Source organism: Cardiocondyla obscurior, linkage group LG07 (genome assembly GCF_019399895.1).
Source record: "Cardiocondyla obscurior isolate alpha-2009 linkage group LG07, Cobs3.1, whole genome shotgun sequence".
NCBI lineage: Eukaryota > Metazoa > Arthropoda > Insecta > Hymenoptera > Formicidae > Cardiocondyla > Cardiocondyla obscurior.
In genome coordinates, this window is record NC_091870.1 from 8,274,815 (window position 1) to 8,298,573 (window position 23,759).

The 23,759-nt window shown below is 36.4% G+C and overlaps 4 protein-coding genes across 10 annotated transcripts; 3 read left to right on the forward strand and 1 right to left on the reverse strand.

Annotated features, from left to right (window-relative positions):
- The first annotated feature begins 65 nt into the window (after positions 1 to 65).
- LOC139104485 (uncharacterized) lies at positions 66 to 5,097 on the forward strand. 3 transcript variants are annotated; one of them, XR_011546040.1, is made up of 5 exons: positions 66 to 238; positions 408 to 929; positions 1,213 to 1,799; positions 1,893 to 4,412; positions 4,976 to 5,097. XR_011546040.1 is itself a non-coding variant. In XM_070660020.1 (4 exons), exons 2-4 carry the CDS (start codon positions 416 to 418, stop codon positions 4,002 to 4,004), a joined length of 3,213 nt encoding a protein of 1,070 aa, XP_070516121.1. In that variant the 5' UTR covers positions 66 to 238; positions 408 to 415; the 3' UTR covers positions 4,005 to 4,881. The 3 variants fall into 3 exon arrangements, 2 of the variants coding, with proteins under 2 accessions (XP_070516121.1, XP_070516122.1); XM_070660020.1 differs by lacking the exon at positions 4,976 to 5,097 and having other exon boundaries at positions 1,893 to 4,881; XM_070660021.1 differs by lacking the exons at positions 66 to 238; positions 4,976 to 5,097 and adding an exon at positions 1,096 to 1,138 and having other exon boundaries at positions 843 to 929; positions 1,893 to 4,881.
- Positions 5,048 to 7,642, forward strand: LOC139104487 (cilia- and flagella-associated protein 91). Of its 2 annotated transcripts, XM_070660022.1 has the most exons (6): positions 5,048 to 5,144; positions 5,269 to 5,549; positions 5,688 to 5,896; positions 6,098 to 6,422; positions 6,492 to 6,701; positions 7,379 to 7,642. In XM_070660022.1, the coding sequence occupies exons 2-6, from the start codon at positions 5,273 to 5,275 to the stop codon at positions 7,453 to 7,455; spliced, it is 1,098 nt and encodes a 365-aa protein (XP_070516123.1). In that variant the 5' UTR covers positions 5,048 to 5,144; positions 5,269 to 5,272; the 3' UTR covers positions 7,456 to 7,642. The 2 variants fall into 2 exon arrangements, with proteins under 2 accessions (XP_070516123.1, XP_070516124.1); XM_070660023.1 differs by lacking the exon at positions 5,048 to 5,144 and having other exon boundaries at positions 5,155 to 5,549.
- Positions 7,643 to 7,795: 153 nt separating this feature from the next.
- On the reverse strand, positions 7,796 to 16,683 carry Asx (Additional sex combs). 3 transcript variants are annotated; one of them, XM_070660019.1, is made up of 8 exons: positions 15,914 to 16,682; positions 15,191 to 15,450; positions 13,966 to 15,078; positions 13,514 to 13,792; positions 12,048 to 12,965; positions 11,695 to 11,931; positions 11,514 to 11,557; positions 11,019 to 11,154 (listed from the first exon to the last, which is right to left on the reverse strand). In XM_070660019.1, exons 1-7 carry the CDS (start codon positions 16,239 to 16,241, stop codon positions 11,552 to 11,554), a joined length of 3,141 nt encoding a protein of 1,046 aa, XP_070516120.1. In that variant the 5' UTR covers positions 16,242 to 16,682; the 3' UTR covers positions 11,019 to 11,154; positions 11,514 to 11,551. The 3 variants fall into 3 exon arrangements, 2 of the variants coding, with proteins under 2 accessions (XP_070516119.1, XP_070516120.1); XM_070660018.1 differs by lacking the exon at positions 11,514 to 11,557 and having other exon boundaries at positions 7,796 to 11,154; positions 15,914 to 16,683; XR_011546039.1 differs by having other exon boundaries at positions 11,514 to 11,931.
- Positions 16,684 to 17,143: 460 nt separating this feature from the next.
- Positions 17,144 to 23,697, forward strand: Smc3 (structural maintenance of chromosomes 3). Of its 2 annotated transcripts, XM_070660015.1 has the most exons (19): positions 17,144 to 17,310; positions 17,591 to 17,666; positions 17,741 to 17,919; positions 18,062 to 18,380; positions 18,447 to 18,732; positions 18,823 to 18,997; positions 19,423 to 19,536; positions 19,619 to 19,869; positions 19,943 to 20,086; positions 20,168 to 20,479; positions 20,585 to 20,896; positions 21,035 to 21,236; positions 21,358 to 21,648; positions 21,741 to 22,003; positions 22,136 to 22,301; positions 22,390 to 22,528; positions 22,682 to 22,919; positions 23,038 to 23,165; positions 23,352 to 23,697. In XM_070660015.1, the coding sequence occupies exons 1-18, from the start codon at positions 17,296 to 17,298 to the stop codon at positions 23,162 to 23,164; spliced, it is 3,609 nt and encodes a 1,202-aa protein (XP_070516116.1). In that variant the 5' UTR covers positions 17,144 to 17,295; the 3' UTR covers position 23,165; positions 23,352 to 23,697. The 2 variants fall into 2 exon arrangements, with proteins under 2 accessions (XP_070516116.1, XP_070516115.1); XM_070660014.1 differs by having other exon boundaries at positions 23,038 to 23,697.
- Positions 23,698 to 23,759: the final 62 nt, after the last annotated feature.

A 23,759-nucleotide genomic window follows, 5' to 3' on the forward strand; every position in this document is an offset into this window, starting at 1 on the left:
AGTCGCGAACTATGAAGACTCAAGATGACCGTACCTGTTAGATTTATCGGACCTAGTCGAAACCGAACTAATCCGAATTATCGTAAATACCCTATATATCTTATTTGTATACATTTTTTAATCGGGCTCCGCAGCTCGATGACCCATTGATAGCGATCGAGATACGAACGCGAGGATTCAAGTCCACCCACGGAATTATTAACGTTCTGCTTACGCTCAGAGAACCGCATCTCGCTAGGTTTGCATATACATGTGTTTCTTCCACGAAGTCCTTGTCAGCCTCGTCAGTATTCCGGTTTTCTTAGTCGCTCAATTAATTCGGCAACTTTTTTATTTCGCGAATATAGACTCTCCTGTTTAATTTGCGTTTAATTCGTCGCGCTTACCTGGTTCATTAAACTTCTCAGGTGACGATATGTCAGCGGTATATCCAGCTCTGCCAAAGCTAGCGGTGAGAGACAGTCTTGACGACGACGACCTCACCGACATCGACGACGAGGTGTTCATCAGGGATGGGAGAAGCGGTGGGTTGAAGCTGGACGACGACGGTGGCGTGAAACGGCCCCTCATGGCACCTCGCAGAAAGTGCAAGAAATCCTGCAGCTTTCAGAATAATAGAATCCCGTACAAAGCGTTCCTCGTGCCGCTGTGTTATGGAATTACAGCTCTGATCGTGGTGCTGGGCTTAATCGTGCTTTGTATATTCACGGCAAATATATTCCCGATGCCGCTGACCGTGTTGAGAAGCTGGCTGTCGCACGAGCTCAAGGAACCTGCAAACGTATCATCGGAAATAATTCCATGCACCTCACTTTCGTCTAAAGTTTTATGGACTAAATCGTTACCTAAATTGATACCAGAGGCACCTTTTAGAAGTAACGATGTTAATTCCGATGGGGTCGAAGATATCATTGTAGGATTCGGCACAGGTATAAGAACGTTATGTTTTACTAAATAAACTGATGTATTGCAATTTTTTTACTTTCTACTTTCTTTGTTCGTACTATTTATAATTTTGTATGCTATTGTACGCTATATTGCACAATGATTTGCAATTAGCTATTTTTATTTTGTTTCCTCTTTTTTTTTTTACAGATTTTCGTTTTGCGTTTACGTGATGTTTCTTAACAATTTTGAGGTGAATAATTGTTGTTTTATAATTTAGCTTATGAACTTAATTAAATTAATATAATCGTTGATTTATAAATATAGGTTTGGATGCGATGGACACGAAATATATCTGTACCGTATATTTCGAAAAGCAAACGCCGTGCCAAGGCGGTGTGCTTGCGCTAAATGGTAAAACGGGCGATGTTATATGGACACACTGGACCGCCTATTCGATATTTTCTGTCGATTGCGGCGTGGATCTGACACACGACGAGATTAAGGACTGCGTTATATCCGGACGCGGTGGAATATTGCAAGCTATCGACGGCCGTGACGGCTCTAATCTGTGGGAGATGCCACTTCAAGATTCTTCCGAGCCGCAAATAACTTTAGATGTCTACGACGCCAGATTTATCGCGGACATGGACGACGACGGTACTGGCGATGTAATAGCGTCGCATGCCGTGCAATCGGACAACACCCAAACGAGCAACATACTCGTTATATCGGGCAGAAGCGGCGATGTTATACGGAACATTGATTTGCCGGATACAGAACAGCTGTTTGTAGCACCACAAATTATAATACATCCTGACGGGGAAAATATATTCGTTCTGGCTACAACCAGCCAGCAGGACGACGGTGGATTGTACATAGTGTCTCAAGCTAATATCTTTTACGGTGATTTAGTATGTAGCACAAATAATCTGTATTAAATTTTAATCGAAGAAGATTATCGATGGCATTAATTGACGCCGTAATTCATTTTTTCTTTTTTGCAGAAATTACAAAAGATCAATCGTAACAACGGCAAGAATGCACTGCTGGCACCGATTCTAATTGATATCACATCGGATGGAATTGCGGATATCGTTGCCGCTATGTTTAATTCTACGATTGTAGCGTACAATGGCGCCACATTTGAGCCTATCTGGGAATATAAAATCCCTAATTCTGAAGTAATTAGCATTCCCATTCCCGGTTATTACAACGACGACGATATACCAGACTTTATGGTAAAGCATCAAATAGGTACAGGTTCGTCCACGTACTATTATACCTTGGCTACAGTTTTAGATGGTCGTAACGGGCTGCCATTGCTCGAAAAACCGATGGAGGATAGCTTAAGTGGACAAATGTCTGGTTTGTCGATCACCGTTGACGGATTTGGCAACGATTGGTTTTTGCATTGGTCCACCGACTGTTTGAACTACGAGGGGGTCAAAGATAAATATCAATTCTTGAAAGATCAGAGCTTTATGTCGCAAACAAATGCTGATCTTTGTTTTTTGAAATTTAATTCAACGCTCACGACGAGGCTGCTGGCTTTGAGTCAACATGTTGGCCCGCCCGGGCTGCCGCTGTACATTTCCGAAAAGTGGAAGTCGTTGGAATTTAATAATTCAGCCGACACACAAAAGGAGAAGAAGTACTCGAACTCGCGATTAAAAATCGCAGATACTTACGTAAACGCCCCGCTAGTTTCCGAGAGATCGCCGGAAGTTCATAAAAACCACCGGAAAGATAGAATCTTCAAGCACAAAGATAGTAATATACTCGAAATCGGCAAATATGATTTGGATGCGGTATATGAAAACATTGACGAGTTAAAAAGCCACAAGAAGCACAATCCCGAAGACACCGTAGATAATTTAGACGTGGATCAACCGTGGAAGCAAGATAAATGGATGGATGACGATACGCAGTCGGACAAAGAATACGGCAGTATATATGAAAGTGATAATGCTAACGAAGACGAACAAAGTGTAGATTATTCGCAAGGTGAAGTGCGAGAGCAGAGAAGCGTCACTGTAGATAATGATTTATCTACGATGAATATTTCGAACAAAGAAGATTTCCTGAAGGAAGCTGGCAATTACTCTACATCTGAATCATCGCAGTACGATTTGCAGTTCGATCATAACAATAAAAACAGCTCGGTAAATAACTCCGATATAACAATTACGACTTTAAAATCTGAGGAAAAATTATCAACCACTTTGAGCGATGAATCAAATATAGAAACGACTACCGCAATACATAATTTATTAAATACGAGCGAATCAATAAAAGTAAGGAGCACGAATAGTAGCATGGAGTTGTCAGAAGACGCGCATACTGAAGCAGTAAACGTAACTACAAATCAAATAATTACTAGTCGTCAAGAAAAAGCTCCCGTTAAAAAAGTCGGAAACGCGACACAGCGCAGACAAATTTACAAGCACAGTTTTCCGAGTATTATCCAAAATGCGGACGATGACGCTAGTATAGAAAAAGTATTTAAACGGGAGTCGCTGAAAAATCAAAGTAGAGGAAAAATTAACAAAAATCAATTGAGGATATTGTCGTTGATAACTGATAAAGATTTTAAAATGAGGCTGAAACGAAGAGCGAAGCGGAATTCCGGAACTGACAACGGTCAGTCGAACGGCGTGAATGGGGTTCAGAAGCAAGCGCCGACTGGTATTCTATTGCCATCTATCACCGAGTCTAAAGGAAAGACTTCGATAGACTTAGTATTTTCTACGTTCTGGCTACCATCGCCAGAAGTATCTCTAATCTTGATCTCCGATCAAGTGGATCAATGCATTCATAAGAAGCAAGCTTTATTTCAGAACAAATTTGAGTACAAGAAAGACGACGATATCATTAACGAATGCTTATCCGAGCGAGGCGTTAATTACAGATGGTACCAAGAGTCGAAAGACAGGGAAAATAATAAAGTCGCGCTCGGCCAAATGACAATATACAGAATGAAGCTAGAGTGTGTATGCCCCGAGGATATGCTACCTAATCAAACGTGCAGAAATATTTCGTCACACCAGAGCTGGCCAGAATATCTGGGCTCTCTTGGAAACGGTTATTTCAAGCCGTTAGGTAGATCAAATGTTTAAAGAAATTGCAAAGTCTCATCGAATTATGTGAACGATTAAGGAATTATTATTAAGGAAACTTTTATTAAAATAATCTCGAATGAAATCGTTGACGATTGATGAAATTAAGGAATTACTAAATAATCCTACACGTTATTTGTAAAAGTATACAGTAACAATCGTAATTCTAATCAATTGTTATATAAAAGTAATTTGTATTGATATTTATATGCAGTTTTCTTCGCGATAAAAAGAATACAATTATACGCGTATTTGTACATAAAATAATATTGTTGCTCTCGCAGTTAAAAATTTTTAGCGTTTAATTTTGAATAGAATCGCTATGATCACATATCTGTTTGTCATATTAATAATTAAATTTGTTTTTTTAGAATGCAGTTATAAATGAAAAAGTTGTGTGTGCCAAAGGTGATTTCCATTACGTTTTATGTCTATTAAAGTGTATTAAAATTTATAACTTCTGAATGCATAAAAATTGTTAATATTGTATAATTAACTCTGAAAGTATACGTTATATAAAACATAATTTAAATGTAATAATTCTACTATCTACATGAATTAGAATGTTAATCATATATACATAAATATATATATATTACATATTGATAATTAAAGTTTTAAGTATCTGTATACTTAAGTGTCGATGTATATTAATTATATTAACAGATACATTCTGGTGCTACTGATTTAGTGTCTTCTCACATGCATTTCCTATAATTTTAAATTTTAATATAATATTCAGTAAAACTCGTGAAAAAAAAATATCTATCTTCGAAGATTCATATATTGTGTTTGCAGGATAACATGCGTAAACATTTAATCACTGTTAAGTGTATGAATATTCCAAGAGTATAAAATATACATGACTAAACCATAACGTTAACGATTCTTCCTAAACTCCTGTAAAATTTCCGCTGCTACGGTGCACTGCTTGATCAATACTAAACTTATCAAACGATTATATTCAACAGATACGTCTCACGGATTTTAGATGGCATGGTTCTTCTACAATTTATTGACTTTCACATTTTTTCCGAGGACTACTTGGACATTCTGAAGTGCAGATAACAAGAAGTGTCAAAATCGTAAAAAGAATCTTCTATCCAAATATAAGTTATCAAGTTATTTTTTTAATCTCGGGTAAGTTACTGATTTTAAGAATATTCTTTTTGCTTATCAAGTTTACAAATTTTGTAATAAAAAAAATTATCTTTTATTTTTGTATTTAATTTAGTTCAGAAACTTTAAACTTTTGGATTTACAGGAGGATGGCTGTGCAAGGCAAAATGATTGGAATCGTCAGCGGAGATGCATATAAATATTTTCGAAGATCAATGGTGCCTTTTACTGTTGTACCAAAGGTACACACCGCCGATCTACGCTTGGAAAACGAGGCCTTAAATGGAATATTGCAAAATGCACAGAGACGATGCTGCACAGCACTCCCTAAAATAGAGCTGTACAAAAATGCAGAAACGCAAACGGATTACAGAGACAGCGAGGCGCAAACCGATCCTTGGGAACCACCGTGTAAAATTATTCCAGGTTGTTAATTTACTTGCAATTACATTGTGCAATATTTGTGGAATAAATCAGTTAAAAAATAAAAATTGTAATTAAAAAAAAAGGAAAAAAAAAAACGTATTCTAGATTTCTAATGGAAGTATTCTGATTTTTACTTAGGTCACAATCCTGAAGTTCTAACGTTAACTAATTTAACTTGGGAACATGGGCTACCTGCAGGAAATCACGAAGTGCACGTTATCAACAGAATGCGGATGAAGAGAGCCTGGGAGTCTATTCTACCGCCAATGGATACTCCAGCTAACATAAAAATGCGGAATTCAATAATCACCGCCTTGGAGAACGATGAATGGGCGTTTCGGGAATCGGTAAGTATTTTAAAACAAAATCCTAGTAAAGAAGAGCCTCAGTCAATTTTTTAAAATTATATCTACTATGACATAGCTTAATATCTGCGTTTATTTAATTTTTTTTTCTTTAACTGTACTATGACACTTTTAAAATAAAAATTCTAATTATTTTCCTAACGTAATACTTATACTTTTTTTTCTTTAATTAAATTATTTTAGGAAATACAGTTCATAATGGACTTACGTTTGGACTTGATGAGGGACCGCTTACAGAACCGTGAGCTGGAATCTGAAAAGAAAAGACAAAGTCGTTTTACCAGACTTGAAAGCAAACTGAGCAAGGGTCGGGACAATCAAATTAAAACAATCAGGCATAATCTTAAACGTGATCTGCGAAAATTATGTCAAAAGCATCGCGACAAGCATCAGCTTTGCAAGCTTGATATAATTGAACATCACGTCGATCCGAGATCTGATCTGTACGCACCTCAAAGGCGGCACGAAATCTCGCAGAAGCAACTCTTGAGCGAAATCCAAATTGAACGTAAGTATATTTAATTATAATTAATAATTAACCGCTGGTCATTTAATTTACCGCAATTATCTTATTCAGAAGAAAAAGAAGCAGAAGAAGAAAAAGACGCAACGCTCAGCTGGTTGCCGATAATTGAGAAACCAAAAGAAATCAGAGGCGGCCTGAAATCAGGAGACATCTGTATACGAGAAACCAGATGGACGGAGGAGAAACTAAAGCAGCTTCATTCCGATTTGAAAACTATTCGAATGAAAGTCAAATCTGTGGATGAAGAACCGTCAGTGGAACGTAAGTATTATTAAAACAGTCAGTCGGCTTTGTCAGGCACGCCGCGTAATTTAATCGTACGTCCGTATGCGGTCGAGAATTACAAAGTAATTAAAATAACGAATCTGTCATTACTTACATTAAAACCGTGGTTTCGCGACGCCGAGGCTCTGAAAAAGCTCGAGAAGTGTAAGGAGATTGGGAAGAGTAAGTTGGAGGTCCTTTTTATAACGACTGCCGTTCCCGCCGAGGTTCGTAGCCACTTTACTTTTGTAATAGACGCTTTCCCTCTCCATCGAGCCACGGCGTAGGCGGGAACGGCGCAATGATCAGGCTGACCACTCCGACAGTGTTACAAACTTATTCGTTTTAACCTTTCAATACTTCTCAAGCGTCTTTGAAGACTCGGCAATGAGAAGATCTTGATGAACGCCTTATAAATTTTATTCTTTTATTATTGTGTATTATATTACGTATTGTATTTTATATAATGAATTGTATGACTTTATATTACGTATTGTAATAATTTTATGACTTTATATTGTGTATCGTAATATGTATTATAAAATATCGGACCATACACAATTTGACGACACAGATTTCGTGCTGTTAAAAAAATGTTTGCAGGTACAAGTAGTATAACTCAAGTCAGAAATATTTTATAATTTTATGTCTGACGCTAGCGTACGTAATTCTAGAAGGAAGAGGCAGGAGATGCGAGAACGGGGAGAAATCAGTCATCGGTTATCCGGCCGACGCGGTATATCATACATGAGGTATGTATCCGGACCATGAACAACTTTCCCGTATTAAACGTATGTTACTTTATTTACATTTGAGCGACGGATACAGAGTAACTTCTATCGAATTGCAGTAATACTAGTTGCTATCGTTATGAATAAAAAATAAACGCCATAATTACATGACATGATAGATAAATCGGTAAGTAATGCAATAAAAAGTATTAAAGAGAAGTATGACACAATGTAATGCGTATTCCTTAACTTCGATAAATGTAAGCTAACAAGTCGAGGGTGATAACGTGTTAAATTATAATACTACAACTGCACACCGTGATCTCGCCGATCCTAGTCAACACATTTTCTATTGTCACATTTTCTTTTTTTCTTTTTTTTTTTTTCTTTTTTTTTATGTTCCTTTACTCCCGCAGTAAACGTTACGTTTTTAACAACACAAAATGTGCGAATAATATTGTACATTTGAATGAACGCACTACATGTATTTACACATACGCATCTATGCGCTAGCACGAAGATTAAATTAATGAAAGATACTCGCTAGTTGATGCACAAAATTAAAAGTATAATTAGACCCCTATCGAAAGTAAAATACACCGAATTTACAAGACATAAATTTCATGCAAAAGTCTTACGATAAATTGGTGTTTCGGTGCTCCATCATTACAAGTTATATATACTATATATATATATATATTTTTTAACAATTTTTACGTTCCATCAAAAACATTTCTGACAAACACTCAAAATGCATTTCTTACACGTGTGAAAAAAAAAAATTTAATATTGAATCTTGATCACTTTAATAATAAAACAAAAGTCAAATATTTGAACGTCAACTTGAAGTAAAATAATTTTATTATCTATTTGCATTGTTGCATGTACCGCAAGTTAGACGTCATCTAATCATTTGCGATGTACGGATATATATTTGGTTTTAACACTGGAATAGTTGCCGCTTTCAAATATTCAACATCTGCATTTTTTTACGTGCTCATTTAACTATAGACAATAATACTCACAAATAATATCTAGCTGTTTAATTTATATCAACTTAGAATCGAAAATAAATATATTCCTCTCGTTATATTCATTCTCGTTAAATAATGAAAAGAAAAAAAAACGTTTCGTGTCTGTTAACAACATTCAGGTGTACAGTTATAGCATCGAATATAATGTATATATATACATATACATATATGTACATATATATATATATGCTAGTTCAAGTTAGAGTCCAAGATAATCATCTTAAGACTTCCAGAAACGATATTTCCATGTGATCCTTACGGGATCGTCACTGCATCATTTGTACTGCATAGAATATTCCTAGATATACACAACGCACGAATAAGAAAATAATGTTAATGATCGTGTCATTTAAAAGTTTCTCAATAAATCATTCCTCGGTGTAACTAACGACATTAGAGAATTAATCGCAACGAAATAGAAGAGATAAAAATTGAAAATATACAGGCTACATATCGTATATATATATATATGTATATTAGAGCTACGAATATTGTTATTTCTCTTTTCATTTGCAAGAAACTGTTAATCTTAATTACTCGTTCTCGTGATACATTACGGTTCCTGTACACAATGTCCGGCAATACTAAGTTTGACATACAACATGCGTTAATACATGTGCAAAAGATAGTCTGAGCTACGCGTTAAGACTTGAAGAGTCCGGTAAATCACCTTATTTCCAAAGGAATGATTAAAAGAGAGCATATACAAAGGTTTCGTCGTTTCAGTGTTCGAGATCAACATGTACAGGAATATCGTCTACGCAGCTATAATAAAAAATAAATTCGTGTGTTAATAAATAAATAACAAACATACATATTCTAGAAATCTAGAGTGTGATGCTTAGTGGAAGACTGTATTAAGGGTCGGTATATAAGAGGTTAAACTTTTTGTCTTAAACTTTTCATAAGCAAGGGCTCCAAGAATACAGTTGAAATATTGGAATCGGTAGTTAGAATTACATTATACATGTCAATGCGTGCAGATGATATTACTAATAAATAAAATGACTATGCAAACAAAATAAAAGTAAATGTACTTTTTATAATAGAGAATATAAAAACTATAAAAAAATTATCATTAATAAATAACATAATAAATAAATGTAGAAGATATATATAAGTATATATATGTATAGTACAGACTAGAGTTTGATTTTAAAGAAAAAGAAAAAGAAAAAGTAAAATAAGATTAAAAAAAAAAAAACGTACCACAAAGAATCCTTACAGGACTTTCTTATATATTTATCCGTCGAGTATTAAATAATTTTTAATTTTGCAAAAGAATATATAAATGAAAATATGTGTCGTTAATAAATATATTAATTTATTAAAGCATTCAAAATTTTATCGAAAAAGCAGTGAAATTTTAATTAATTATTATTTAACGTACGATTTTTATTTCACGCATCTATTTGAAATAACTAAATATTGCTACTTATAATACGAACTAATTGCCTTAATGTAATTTTGCATACAAAAAAAATCTATATAGAAGTTTAATTTTAATATGCATATTAATAATTCGTCATAAAAATAATCACTAATTTATAACGAAATTGTGACAGGCAAGATAATGGAATGAGATGTTCCGTAAGTAATTTATATTTTTTTTTTTATCTGCTGTATAATGTAGCAATGTTAAATTGTTCAATACCCACAACTGTATCCTTCATTACCCTTAATCTACAAAGATTTCTCATATAAGAGTGCTGGGCAATATTTTGTAATTTTCAAATTAAATAATTTTATTGTATTTTATGCCAGGTTTAAGAGGCACAATATACAGACTGAAGTTGCGTTCTTAGATTACAATATAACATTCTACAAAGTATCACATGCAAATATGCAATTTGTTTTAATCATAATAGTCGAATTGGATAAATATTTAAAAGTTTAAATCGTAATAAAATATAAATAGATATAAACTTTACAATAATTATTTTAATTTTCTTTGAATAATTTTTTTAATCAAATGCTGATCACATATTTATCAGACCATTACAAAAACGTCTCTAAACTTTTTGATTGTACTTTGTAATATAATTTTATGATACATCGTATGTTTCCCTGCATACGTATTATATCCGCGTATATATCATAGCGAGTTTGGAATACATTTACGTGTTCGCAATACTTCTTTTACATTACATATATAGAAAAATGTATTAAGAAATTACCGTTTTGGTGTTTTCTGGATACCGATTGCTCAGCACTCTTATTTCATAACGGATTTCATTTTATACATTAATGGTTGAATGAAGATAAAGGTGATTAACGTATGAGGCAGGTAGCACAGATACGTTGAGGCCCGATGCAGTCATCGTGACAGAAGGCACCACACTGCCGACAAATTACCATAGCTCCTCGCATGTTGCATTCACAGGGGGGTGGCGGATCGCCGCCAATTATCATACCGGGTGCACCTGGTTCCGCACCACCTGTCACTCTGCTATCTGCGCCCCTCGCTTTTAAAGTGACCGCCTGATGCGAACCTTCTCCGGCGCTCGCCGGTCTTCCTCGTACTAAATGAACCCCGACACCCATTCCTGGTATCTGCGGCGGTAATGGAGGCGCGGATGACGCTCTCGGCGCACTGTCCCCAACTCCTGTCCTTTGTACAAGTATATATTGCCCGAGACCATTGCTAGAGGAGCCGAGTTGCGCTATAGGAGGGCTTTCTGTAACCTACAAAGAAATTGATAATTTAATTGTCAAATTATTATTAACATTTTACGAAACTTGAATCGGTACATTGTGCATTCAAGCTGCTCTCGACAGTAGAATTATATTAAATAAATAGCATTAATTTAATAAATAAATAACTGTAATTTAAATTACAGCATTCTAAGTTCATTCGTTTGTACAATAAGAGCGTTCGTTCGTTCGTCGTTTTTTTTTTTTGTTTCGTATTTGTACAAATAAATTTATGAAGCAATGCACACAAAATCGTCACCGAGTCGTTGCGTCTGATAATTAAAAGTCGCACTATCGCTACTGCGTTTAGAAATCCAAAACTAATGTAAAGACTTATTTTTTTTAGCTACCTGCGTGATACTGAGATCGTTACAAGCGATCCGCAAGATTAGCACTGTACACACAAAAAAGGATAAAAATAGTATGCGTGTACGTCTCAAATGTTCATATGTGTAGAAAGCAGCACAGGTAAATATCTAAATAGCTATGCTAACAATATAATAATTAATATGCGTAATAGATGCTAGGTACCTCCGTCGATGTAGCTTGACGTGCCGTAGCGATAACATGTCTAAACATAACCTGTGTCTTATTTTGAGACTGTTTACTGTGTTGTATCGTTTGCTGCGTTTTTTGAGATTTCACTGTCGTCACGGTGCGCCCGCTAGACTTGCTAGTCATATATGCACCGTCTCCTCGAGCAAGCAGGCTTGGTGGTGGCTTCAAGTGGGCCTTCAGTTGATCTCTATTCGGTGAGCTTTGTATGACCTAAAATAATATCAGCGTTCCTACATTTATCAATGTCATGCGAATCATATATTCGATAAATTCATATCTTTACTATATTCGCATGTGACTCTAAACTGGATACTGAGTTAGTTTACCGCTTGACATATTTGATAGCTGCGCTCCAAATTGACAGCGCCCGGCGGCTCTTTCGTAGAGCTTCTCGATCTGCCACCACCCTGCTCTTTATTACTATTCCTGGAGCCTCTTTGACTACCTTGATTGGAAACACGAGAGGGTCTCGACGAAATAGCTACCGATGGCCCAGCATACGGCTGTTGCTGCTGTTGAGTTTGCTGCTGCTGCTGTTGAATTTGTTGCTGCTGCTGCTGAGTCTGCTGCTGGGTCTGCTGCTGGTGCTGTTGGTGCACAGCAGCTGCAATTTGTCGAGGTTGAACCGAAGTGGCGGTCTGTTGCTGAATAACAATCGTATTCTGCACACGATTCTGAGATTGTACTCCCATCGTGGTTGAAAGAGTATTTTGCACTTGACTCGGTGTCGCGATGGTGTTTTGATTCATATTACCGTGTGCGCCGTTGTTTTGAGTATTTATTTGAGCGATGGTATCCTGCGCTCGTAACATGTTAACTTGCGCGGTGTTATTCTGCTGCGGCTGAAGCTGAGCCGAGATGGCAGGCGAATTATTTGTCAGCAAAGGCGTTGTTTCCTGCTCCGGATTGAAATTCGTTTGCACAAATCTGATAGATTGCAGCTGTGGAAACGCGATAATCGGCGGACTTTGCGACTGCAAGCTTTTCATAACGCAATTGCTTCCTGGTGTGCTAATAGCTAAACCATCCGATTGAAATGTCGTTCCTTGAACCACTGGCAATTGAATACAGTTGACAGTTTCCACATTGTTATCCGAATTAATAAACTGCTGCGAAGATGTAGAATCAGTCGTTGTGGAAGTCTCATTGCACTCGTCTTGCGTCGTTACTGTTATGTTCGCCGCTACAGACCCATCAAGAGCAGCCGCTACTAAAGGCCAAGGTACTTGCAGATCCTCTTGCGTCTTTGCACAAACAAATAAATCAATGTTAAACTGTGGAATTTTGTCAAATATTTGAAAAAAAACAGACAAAATTTATCTTCTTTATACCACTCTAATAAAATTACGAGATTACATTTATTAAATATATTGTGCATTGTTTTATATTAAGTAATCTCTTATAAAATTAAATTCAAGTAATTTGCACAATATATTTTATGTCTTCTTTTTAAATTAATTGTCATTACTGATATAATAATATGGTATAAATAAGCGAAGCCTCTCACATTCGCGCCCCCGAAGACGCGAAAGAATGAAACGACACCGAAATAAAACATGAACTAATTTATGGAATTATTCTTACAAGATATTGAATAGACTCGAACACGTCAGTTTGGGACAAAAGTCCTGGACCAAATCCGTCAGCTGTTTGTCAATAAACAGCGGCTCGTCTCCAGGAGGACGCTTCGCTTCTGACTTCCTGTCGATCGAAGATCGACACGAAGTTAAGGCTAATTCAGTACGGGCGTAGCAACAATACTAAAATAATGATTAATTCACGATATACCTACCCTATTATTATTACTGATGTTATTCACGGGCGGATCCACTGTCCAACTGCATTCCAGCATTTCCGAACAGACGTAATTATTCGCCTCCCGCAGAGCCTCGTCTTCGTTACCGGCGTTTACGTCCGGTCCCGTAGCGTCTTCGGTTTGCCCGGACACTACTTGCGATTGAGTTACTTCCGCATTTGTCGAAGCCATTTCCATTCCCTCAAGAATAGGGTATATTATTTCTTCAGGACATCCCGAAATTTCCTCGTACATTTCGCGCATTTCTCCTTGCATCTAAAGCACGATTAATAATTAAATTTCTAACAACATAACAGTACATTTTTATTAATTATTTATTACTATTTATAATTATTATTTATTTTAATATTATAGTATATTGAGATTGTACTAGTAATATATTTACGCTCTCTTAATAATTCGTTTAAAACATATATGAAAAGTTTTACCTCAAGTTCGTGGATACGTTGTAACGTCTCGCTGTCAATTTCCATTCCTTCTGGAATTTGCGAATCGCTGTCCGCTGGATTTTCGTGAGAAGTTCGCGTCACTTCAGCCTGATCACTGTTAATCAAACTAGTGTCTTCTATAACAATGCCCGCGGGTCTGACTTGATCCTGCGGCGACGAACTTTCCATAATACTCGTGGTCTCGCAATCCGATATTTGATAAATTTGATCGTTGGATATTTGTGAAATCTGTTCTTTTGAGATCTGAGAAATCTGATCAATGGACGCTTGCGATATATATTCGTTGGACAGCTGCGAAATTGATTCTCCGGACGTGTGTGAACCGCGTTCTATTTGTTCGCTCGATCTAGGCGACGAATTGTCGTCCGGTAAGAGCACGGTATCATCCTCTGACGCTTCGATTAAATTATTTTCTACAGACGGCAAGTTTTTCTCGTTGGAGGAAAAATCTGCCTCTTCCTCATAGACATTCGAGATGGCTTCTTGACATATTTGTTTCGCAATGTCGCTGGCCTCAATAATATCTTGCTTCTCGCAAATGTCCGCGATCTTATCCGTATCCTCTATTCTACTTTCGTGCAATTGAATATCTTCGGTCACTTGCATGGGGTCGTCTAAATGTTTTTCGTCGGCTACATCGTCCGTTAGCGTATTGTAATCCAAGGGCATTAAGTTTTCTTGCGCTTCTTCGGAGTTAACTAGATCGTCGGAAGTCTTTATGCTAATTTCGGTCTTACAGCTGGTATCGACCTTGTCTTCCGCCATCACGATAGGACAGATCGCATGTTCCGAGGTAGGAATATCCGCACTAGACTCCAAACGGAGTCTCAAACTTGAACGCGTTACTGCACCACTAGAACGTGACTCGGTAATGTAATGGAGATTCGATTTAAGTTTAGGCTCTCGTTTCTCTCCCCATATCGGTTCAAAGTGCTTCACCTTCCACGGATCTAGCTTATTCTTATCCCGTTCCGCTTCCATCTTCAGGCGTTGCTGATTTTCTGGAGTAAACTCCCCTTCCGCTAAACGCTTTCGCCATTCTAGGCAGGCTCTCGCAAAAAATTCATTGTTTAGCCCAGAAATAGCAGCATCCTAGAAATAAGACGAAATTAAATTTCATCGAAAACATTAAAAATATTTTTAACAATTAAATATATAAAATAATTTCATAGTAATTACTGCGAAAAAAAATTACGTTTAATACCTGTCTATCTACAGCAGGCAGGAGTTGTGCAAGTTTCCGTTGATACAGTGGCGGTAAGCCTTGAAACGTATGCCTATTCAACAGAGCACGTAAGCTTGTACTTGCTAATATACTCGCCGGAGATTCTAAATCCACAAGACCAGCTTCTAATTGCGCGGTTGCGGACAATCTTTTCGTCGATCTCCTGCGACTCGATTTTAAACTAAATCCAGGTAAACTAGCCAGAACTTCTCTCATTGTGGCAGCAGGCTCTTCTGTTGCTATATTTATAAAAAAATACGAATTATTTTAAATAATAAAACTTAACTCACAATTTCAATATTATTATAAAACGTCTACAAACGTAAAAATAAATTAATCGTCTTAAGTTTCCTCAAAACATACAAAGCATTACTTCGAAATATTTCGTCTGCTTTTATTAATACATTAAAATAAAAAAAAGTCAGTGTAACATAAAGCTTTCTGATATGTCATACAGCAATCTTTCAATAAAAAAAAAATATTAATAAGCCTTTCCATTAATGCAGTGATGTGGTTACAGTAATCCAGTCATTAGAATGCTATCAGTTTTCTGTCCACCACATTCTAAATAAATATTACGTTTCGCTACAACGAGGAAACGTACAGTAACCATGAAATATTTCAAATTACGTCCTACGATCAAGAAAGATACGGAAAGCTAATGAATCTTAGAAGCTCTGCATCTCGGAGCCCGCGGTTTACCAGTGGTAATGTGCTGCACATTATTGACTGGGGATGGCGGATCGTTCGGCGGTGGCGGCGGCAGCGGCTTGACAACGATCCTGGGCAACGTGCGAGAGTTGCCGGCGGCGATCGTCGTGTTCTTCCTGCGTCGCTTCGCCTGCTGGCGCAGAGCGTGCTTAATGACCTTCTTGCTGTGCACCATGCTGGAGTAGCCGGAGCAGCCCGGGATAGTCTCGCACCCGTCGGCCTTGCCGAGCTCCACGTCCGCGTCCATCGCGGCGCCAATGGCTTTCACGTCGTCGCCGAGCGGGACGTCGGGGCACGTGGTGTAGGCCTGCCGCGGCATAGCCGTTAGAACGCGCACTCACGCCGCCGTTCGCTGCGCCCCATCCCGGCTCGGGGTGGCTCGCAAGAGGTGTCCCGCCACTTCACCGGGGCATAAACATAACGTCCCTGTCGCACGGAGGTTCCTCACCAGCAGCGGTCGCGCGGCATTCCCCGTCGATTTCTCTCCCCCCCGGCACTTCTGGCTGCACTCGCCCGCGGGTGCAGACTCACGTCATCCTGTTCCAGAGGCAGGACCCGCGAGTCCGCGATCACGCCAAGCGCCGGGACACACTAACCGCCTCAACCGCGGCGGTGCGTGACGCCGTCCGGATAGGTCCTGGGGACTCCGCTGCCCATGGCCATGCTGCATTTATATACTCGTGCCGCGGAGACGTCGCCGAAGGTGGACGCACGACTTGTTTTGCATCCGACGTTACGTGTTGCGTACTCCAGCGTAAGGGTAATATTACATGCGTCGTACGACAGACTTGTCGGACATAACGATTGGCTGCCGTGATGCGCCCAAGTGGGAGACTTCCGTCGGATGGCTTGCAAATTTCTATCGTATCGAAGTTAGTTACTAACGAACTTCACACGACGAAAATCCGCAGGCTTTATCTATTAATTATATTCGTAAAATAGAGAAATTTTAATTGCGATGGCACAAGTACCTTTACGGAAGAGATTATCTATGGTAATATTATTACTTAAATATGTAAGAAATAGAAAATAAAAAATGCTGGGCATTTACGTTTATAACACAACGTACCCAGCGAATTAATGTTACGTGGTGCTTTCTGTAACAATTATTATTTTATATTGTAGTTTTCAGATTCAAAATTTTATTTTTGACACCCTGCAGATCTTATTTCCCTAACCACGGGAAGCGCATCTCCCGCTAAAATCTTGGGACTTTTTACGAGCGCCGCCCTGCGTGTTATACAAATGTCGCTTTGCCAACGACCGACCGACGAATGTTTTCGGCCCGTTTGGCGTCAGAGGATCTCGCATGCTCGATCGCGTTCTCGCGTGACGCCGACGCGGATGATACGTGCGCCTGATTTTTCGTCGTCATGTACATCAAACAGGTACCGTATGCAAAACCTGTAATCGTATCGCAGCACGATGCGACCTGCTTGAAGGGTCTCTGTTTAGGAGCCTTCATACGAGTTTACTGCATCACTCTAACATTTCCTTCGTTTATCTCACTGCCTGAATTTTATAAACTTAGTATTGCTTATCTGGCAGTGTTCTGCTCAAAGTATTATACATTGTGCTGTTGCTGTAACTCCTGTGTCCAAATTAATGAGGCAGTATTGGAGTATTAAACATGTATTTCTGATGTATTTATTATATTTGTTGAAACAGGTAATCATTCAGGGATTCAAGTCATATCGTGAACAAACGGTTGTTGAGCCCTTTGACCCAAGGCACAATGTAGTGGGTATGTAGCTAATAATTTTGTATAAAATTGGTATGCATAATGATATATACTACAAGTAATTATTATATTTCTAGTTGGCAGAAATGGATCAGGCAAGAGTAATTTTTTCTATGCCATTCAGTTTGTCTTGAGTGATGAATTCTCTCATCTTAGACCAGAGCAGAGACAGGCACTGCTACATGAGGGAACAGGACCTCGTGTCATATCTGCCCATGTGGAAATCATATTTGACAATTCTGATGGAAGATTACCGGTAAATTATTTATCTTTATAGCATTGGCATAATTAAATATTTGTTGTATTTGATAATATTATTTTTTTATAAATATTCCGCTATTTTTTTATAAATATGCCGCTATTTTTTTATAAATATTCCGCTATTTTTTTATGCATAGATTGACAAAGATGAAGTTTATCTAAGAAGAGTAATTGGCTCTAAGAAGGACCAATATTTTTTAAATAAAAAAATTGTCACGAGAAACGACGTTATGAATTTATTGGAGTCAGCAGGATTTTCCAGGTCTAATCCATATTACATTGTAAAGCAAGGAAAGATAAACCAAATGGCAACAGCACCAGATTCACAAAGATTAAAATTATTGAGAGAAGTAGCAGGTACTCGGGTATACGACGATAGAAGAGAAGAATCAAAATCGATTTTGAAAGAAACGGAAGGAAAACTGGAAAAAATCGAGGATTTTTTGCGAACAATAGGTAAAAATTAAAATTAATGAAGTATTTGTAGTAAATATAATTTTAATAAAAATTATTTGACTTTAGAGGAACGTTTAAAAACGCTCGAGGAAGAGAAAGAGGAACTGAAAGAGTACCAACGTTGGGACAAACAACGTCGTTGTTTGGAATACACAATTCACGAACGCGAACTTAAAGAAGATAAAAGGAAATTAGAAGAGCTTGATGAGTCTCGAGCAAATAGTGGAGCTGAGCAAGCAAAATTGGGTGCGGAAGTAAAAGCAGCTCAAGAAACAGTACGTGCAGCTACAAAGAGGCTGAAAGAAGCAAAAAAAGAAGTGCAGACCGCCAAAGAAGAACGAGATACACTTAGGTAATTCGTAAAAAATTTTATATATTGGCTAAATAAATTAATAGTAATACAATAAAAGAAAAATATTTATAATAAAATATTATAATTTAGTGCAGAGCAACAGCAATTACTAAAAGAAAAAAACAAGTTAACTTTTACTATTAATGATTTACTGGAGGAAGTAAAAGGCGATAACGATAGCAAAAAACGTGCTCAACAAGAATTAGAAAAATTGAAGGCTAATATCGCTGCTCGGGAAGGTGATCTCAAATCTCTTAAACCAGAGGTAAAATAATATATTCGTTTATATTAAAAAATAAAATAATATATAATAATATGTTTAAAATAAATAATATATATTGTTACGGCGAGCGCAATGTCCTATAAATTCCTAAATCCTGATCGATCTGATCCAAATTTTGCATAGCTATTCCTTTGGATCCTGTGGAAAATATAATTACCGTGAAATTGGAAATCCTACCCTCTCTCTCTCTCCCTGATTCCATCTTCTTGATACTTTGCGACTATTTAAATTTGTAAAATTGTTATATAATTAACATTGTGTAATGCAGATGTAAGTAAGCACTGTATAATAATTAACGACGACGCTTTATTTTTAATTTTTAAAATATATTTATATACGATGGTTGAAAAGCAATATTAAGCAGCTTGATTTGGTATGTTATAAAAATTGTATTTTTTTCGATCTAGTATGAACGAATGAAACGTGTTGAAGAAGAGTGTACGCGAGAATTGCAATTAAAAGAGCAAAAACGAAAAGAATTATATGCCAAACAAGGTCGCGGCAGTCAATTTACTACTAAGGTAAAAGAGAATGTCACTATTTAAATATTTATTTTATTAAAATTTGTGTAAGGTATTTTAAAGATTAATTTTTGTATTGCAGGACGAAAGAGACAAGTGGATACAAAATGAACTTAAACAGCTTACAAAGCAAATAAAAGATAAAGAAGAGCATCAGAAAAAGATAAGCGAAGATTTAAAACGTGATGCAGAGAAACAAGTTGCCTTGGAGAGGAAAATAGGAGATCACACGCGTGAGATGGAACGGCAACGTACATCGATAGATGATCACAATAAGCAATATTACGAGCTTACGAAATCGAAGGATCAGTGTCAAGCAACTCGAAAAGAGCAGTAAGTTTAATTTATCTAATAAACGCGGGAGTTAGAAATCTTAGAAATTTACAATCTGAATATTCTTTTGTAGATATCGACAGGAAAGTGTAATGCAATTAAATTTATCTGGTTTGAAGGAAGATTTAGCGAAAGCAGATCAAAGTTTAAGATCTATGGCTGGCAAACCTATTTTAAATGGCCGAGATAGCGTACGCAAAGTACTAGATACTTTTCGGTAAGATTAATTAATTTAGTTATTATTTTTTAAGACTTGTAAGATTTTTATTAAAAACTTGCGATAATAATAATATTATAGCGGACGAAAAGATATGGCTAATGAAGTGAGCAGCTACTATGGGCCTGTAATTGAAAATTTTAACTGTGACAAGAGCGTTTACACGGCAGTTGAAGTAACTGCTGGAAATCGATTGTTCCATCACATTGTGGAAACTGATAAGTTTGGCACAAAAATTTTAAAAGAAATGAATAATCAACGATTGCCAGGAGAAGTGACTTTCATGCCTCTAAATAGACTTCACGTAAAGGAAATTGGCTATCCGAAGACTAACGATGCTATACCCATGATATCCAAGTTGAATTACGATCCAAAATTCGATAAAGCGTTAAGGTAAAAATACACGAAATAAATAGTTAAATATAATTTTATTATTTTTTTGTCACTTTTCTTTGTGATATAATAGATTTTATTATTTTCTTTTTGTTAAATATCTAGATATATATTTGGGAAGACTTTGATCTGTCGTAATTTGGAAGCAGCAACAATTTTGGCGCGCGATTCGGGTTTAGATTGTGTTACATTGGAAGGCGATCAGGTTTCATCAAAGGGCTCCTTAACTGGTGGATATTTTAATACACTCAGATCGCGACTTGAGATACAGAAAACGAGATCAGAATTAATGTCGCAAATATCTACACTCGAGGGTCAATTAACGACGCTTAAGGAGGAAATCAGAAAAGCTGATCAAAATATTAGTTCTTATGTTAGCGAAATGCAGAGAACTGAAACAAGAAATAGTAAAGCTAAGTAAGTACAATAAAATAGAATAGTAAATAATTAAATAAAAAATTGGGGTAGAATTTAATACATTTTTGAAATGTTAAAATTTTACTATCAATTTTAATCGTAGGAAAAGTAATCAATCGTTTATTATTTATTTAACAGAGATATATATGATAAAATGAAAGCAGAGATCCGTATTATGAAAGAGGAATTGAGTGCTATTGAAAGGTATCGAACACCAAAGGAAAGAAGTCTTGCACAGTGTACATCAAGTTTAGAAGCAATGCGCGCGACGAAAGATGGTTTAGAAAGCGAATTACATCAAGAACTTATGGCACAGTTATCTGTTGCTGATCAACATCAAGTACGTACAAGAAAAAAAAAGAAAAAGAATTTTTAATATAATTAAATACAGAAAATATTATTTTTATTTTTTATTTTTTTAAATTTAATTAAAGATTTTAATTCTACTCATCGGTTTTTAGGTGGATACATTAAATGATGATATAAGACGCTTAACAAAGGAAAACAAAGAAGCGTTTGCTAAACGTATGCAATTAGAAGCAGAGAAAAATAAGTTGGAGAACTTATTAACAAACAACTTAGTGAGAAGAAAGGATGAACTGGTTCAAGCTTTGCAAGAGATATCGGTTGAGGATCGACAACGACAGCTTGACTCGTCGAAGATCCAATTAGCGGATATCGAAAAAAGATTAGTAAAAGTAAACGAAGATTTTAAAACACAGAATGAAAAAGTGACTAACGCCATGAAAAAGGTAAATATAAAAAATTGAAACTTAATATTAAAAGTATAGTATATACATTTATCTACATGAGGGAATTCTTAATTTCTATTTTGTACACTTAGCAAAAATCGGAGTCAGCTGAAGTCGAGAAGTGGAAATTAAGGGAAAAAGAATCACAGGAGAAAATAGAAGCAGATGCGAAAAATTTAGAGAAATTAGCAAGCAAGTTCAATATCCTACAACAGAAAATAACTGAGCGTACACAGAAAATTACTGAGCTCGGCGCATTGCCCAGTCACGAGGCTTACTCTAAATTTAATATCATGTCCACAAAACAGCTGTTTAAAGAAATGGAGAAAGCGAACAATCATTTAAAAAAATATAGGTGCGTATTTCTCTTATTTAAATATATTAAATTCGTTGCCTACGAAAATTATTATCTCGTATACTGTTACTATGCACTAAAAAATTAAAGACCGAATTTATTACCGTATTTATAACATGTGTCTATTTTCAGCCATGTGAATAAAAAAGCGTTGGATCAATTTATGTCGTTCAGCGATCAGAAAGAAAGATTGGTAAAACGAAAAGAAGAGTTAGATCGAGGCGATGAAAAAATTAAAGAACTCATGTCGGTACTTGAGCAGCGTAAATGTGAGGCCATACAATTTACATTTAAACAGGTTAGATATACTTACATATTCATATGCTATATTATTGTGATTCTCGAATCCATGCTTAAACTTAATTTTTAAAACTTTTCTTTTTAAGGTCAGCAAATATTTCAGTGAAGTATTTAAAAAGCTTGTACCTTCGGGGCATGCACAATTAGTGATGAAAACTGCGGATGGCGATGAAGGAGATGACGGAACAGCAGAACCATCGGATTCCGATAGATTTATTGGCGTAGGTGAGGAAATACCTTTATATAAAAATATAAAATATTGCAATATAATAATTAAAAATTATTTACCAATTTAATATATTCTTTCTTTAAATTATTTTTATTTGTGATCGATATATTTCATAACTGTAAAATTTTCTATATCCGTACCGTTTCTAGGCATAAAAGTATCATTTACGGGACACAAGGGTGAGATGCGAGAAATGAATCAATTATCTGGTGGACAAAAATCGCTCGTGGCATTGGCCCTGATTTTCGCGATACAAAAATGCGATCCTGCACCATTTTATTTATTCGATGAAATCGACCAAGCGCTAGATGCACAGCACAGAAAAGCGGTAGCGGATATGATTCACGAACTTAGTTCTGATGCCCAATTTATTACCACGACATTCAGGTAATGCAGTTAATATTTTGTAAAAGATTGTTAAATCTCGAGCTTATTTTAATTTACATAACCTAAAAAATTATTATTTTAATAGTTTATTATAAAAAATAATATGATTGCTTTATAGACCAGAATTATTGCACCATGCGAACAAATTCTATGGAGTTAAATTCAGAAATAAGGTTTCGCATGTCGAATGCGTGACACGGGAAGAAGCAGCTGACTTCGTCGAAGACGACACAACGCACGGTTAAAGTAAAAATATTTTATTTATATCTATAATCGAGAAAACTTATCGTCTTTTTTTTCGAGCATCCAGGAAATAATATACACTTGTATATGTGGAGTTATACTGTGATCTCCATCAAGATTTTCATAAATAATAGCTTTTTTAAAAAGTATTTTACATTTAGAACGAAAAAATTAATTTTTTTTTCACAGTACATCGAAAAGCCGATACGGCATTTTCTGCGGCGACAGCGGCTAGCGTACGTAACTCTAGACGGCAGAGGCAAGGGATGAGAGAACGGGGGGAACAGTCTTCAACTGTTTCGGCAACCGGCCGGCGCGGTATGTAATACATGCGGCACATGTGAAACTCGACGCACACGACGCTAAAGTCGCCGCAGCAAATGCCATATCTACTTTTCAGTGTGCATACACATTCAAAATCTTCGCATAGATTACATTATTGTAATATGCGACACGATAGTCAAATTACATTATGAAATTAGTGAAAAACAAAGTGTATGATTTTTATAATTAAAAAATTTATCTTTTTTTTTTATTTTTATTTTTAATTTTTCTAGAGCGTTCAAGACATAGTATATCACACTTGCATATACGGAA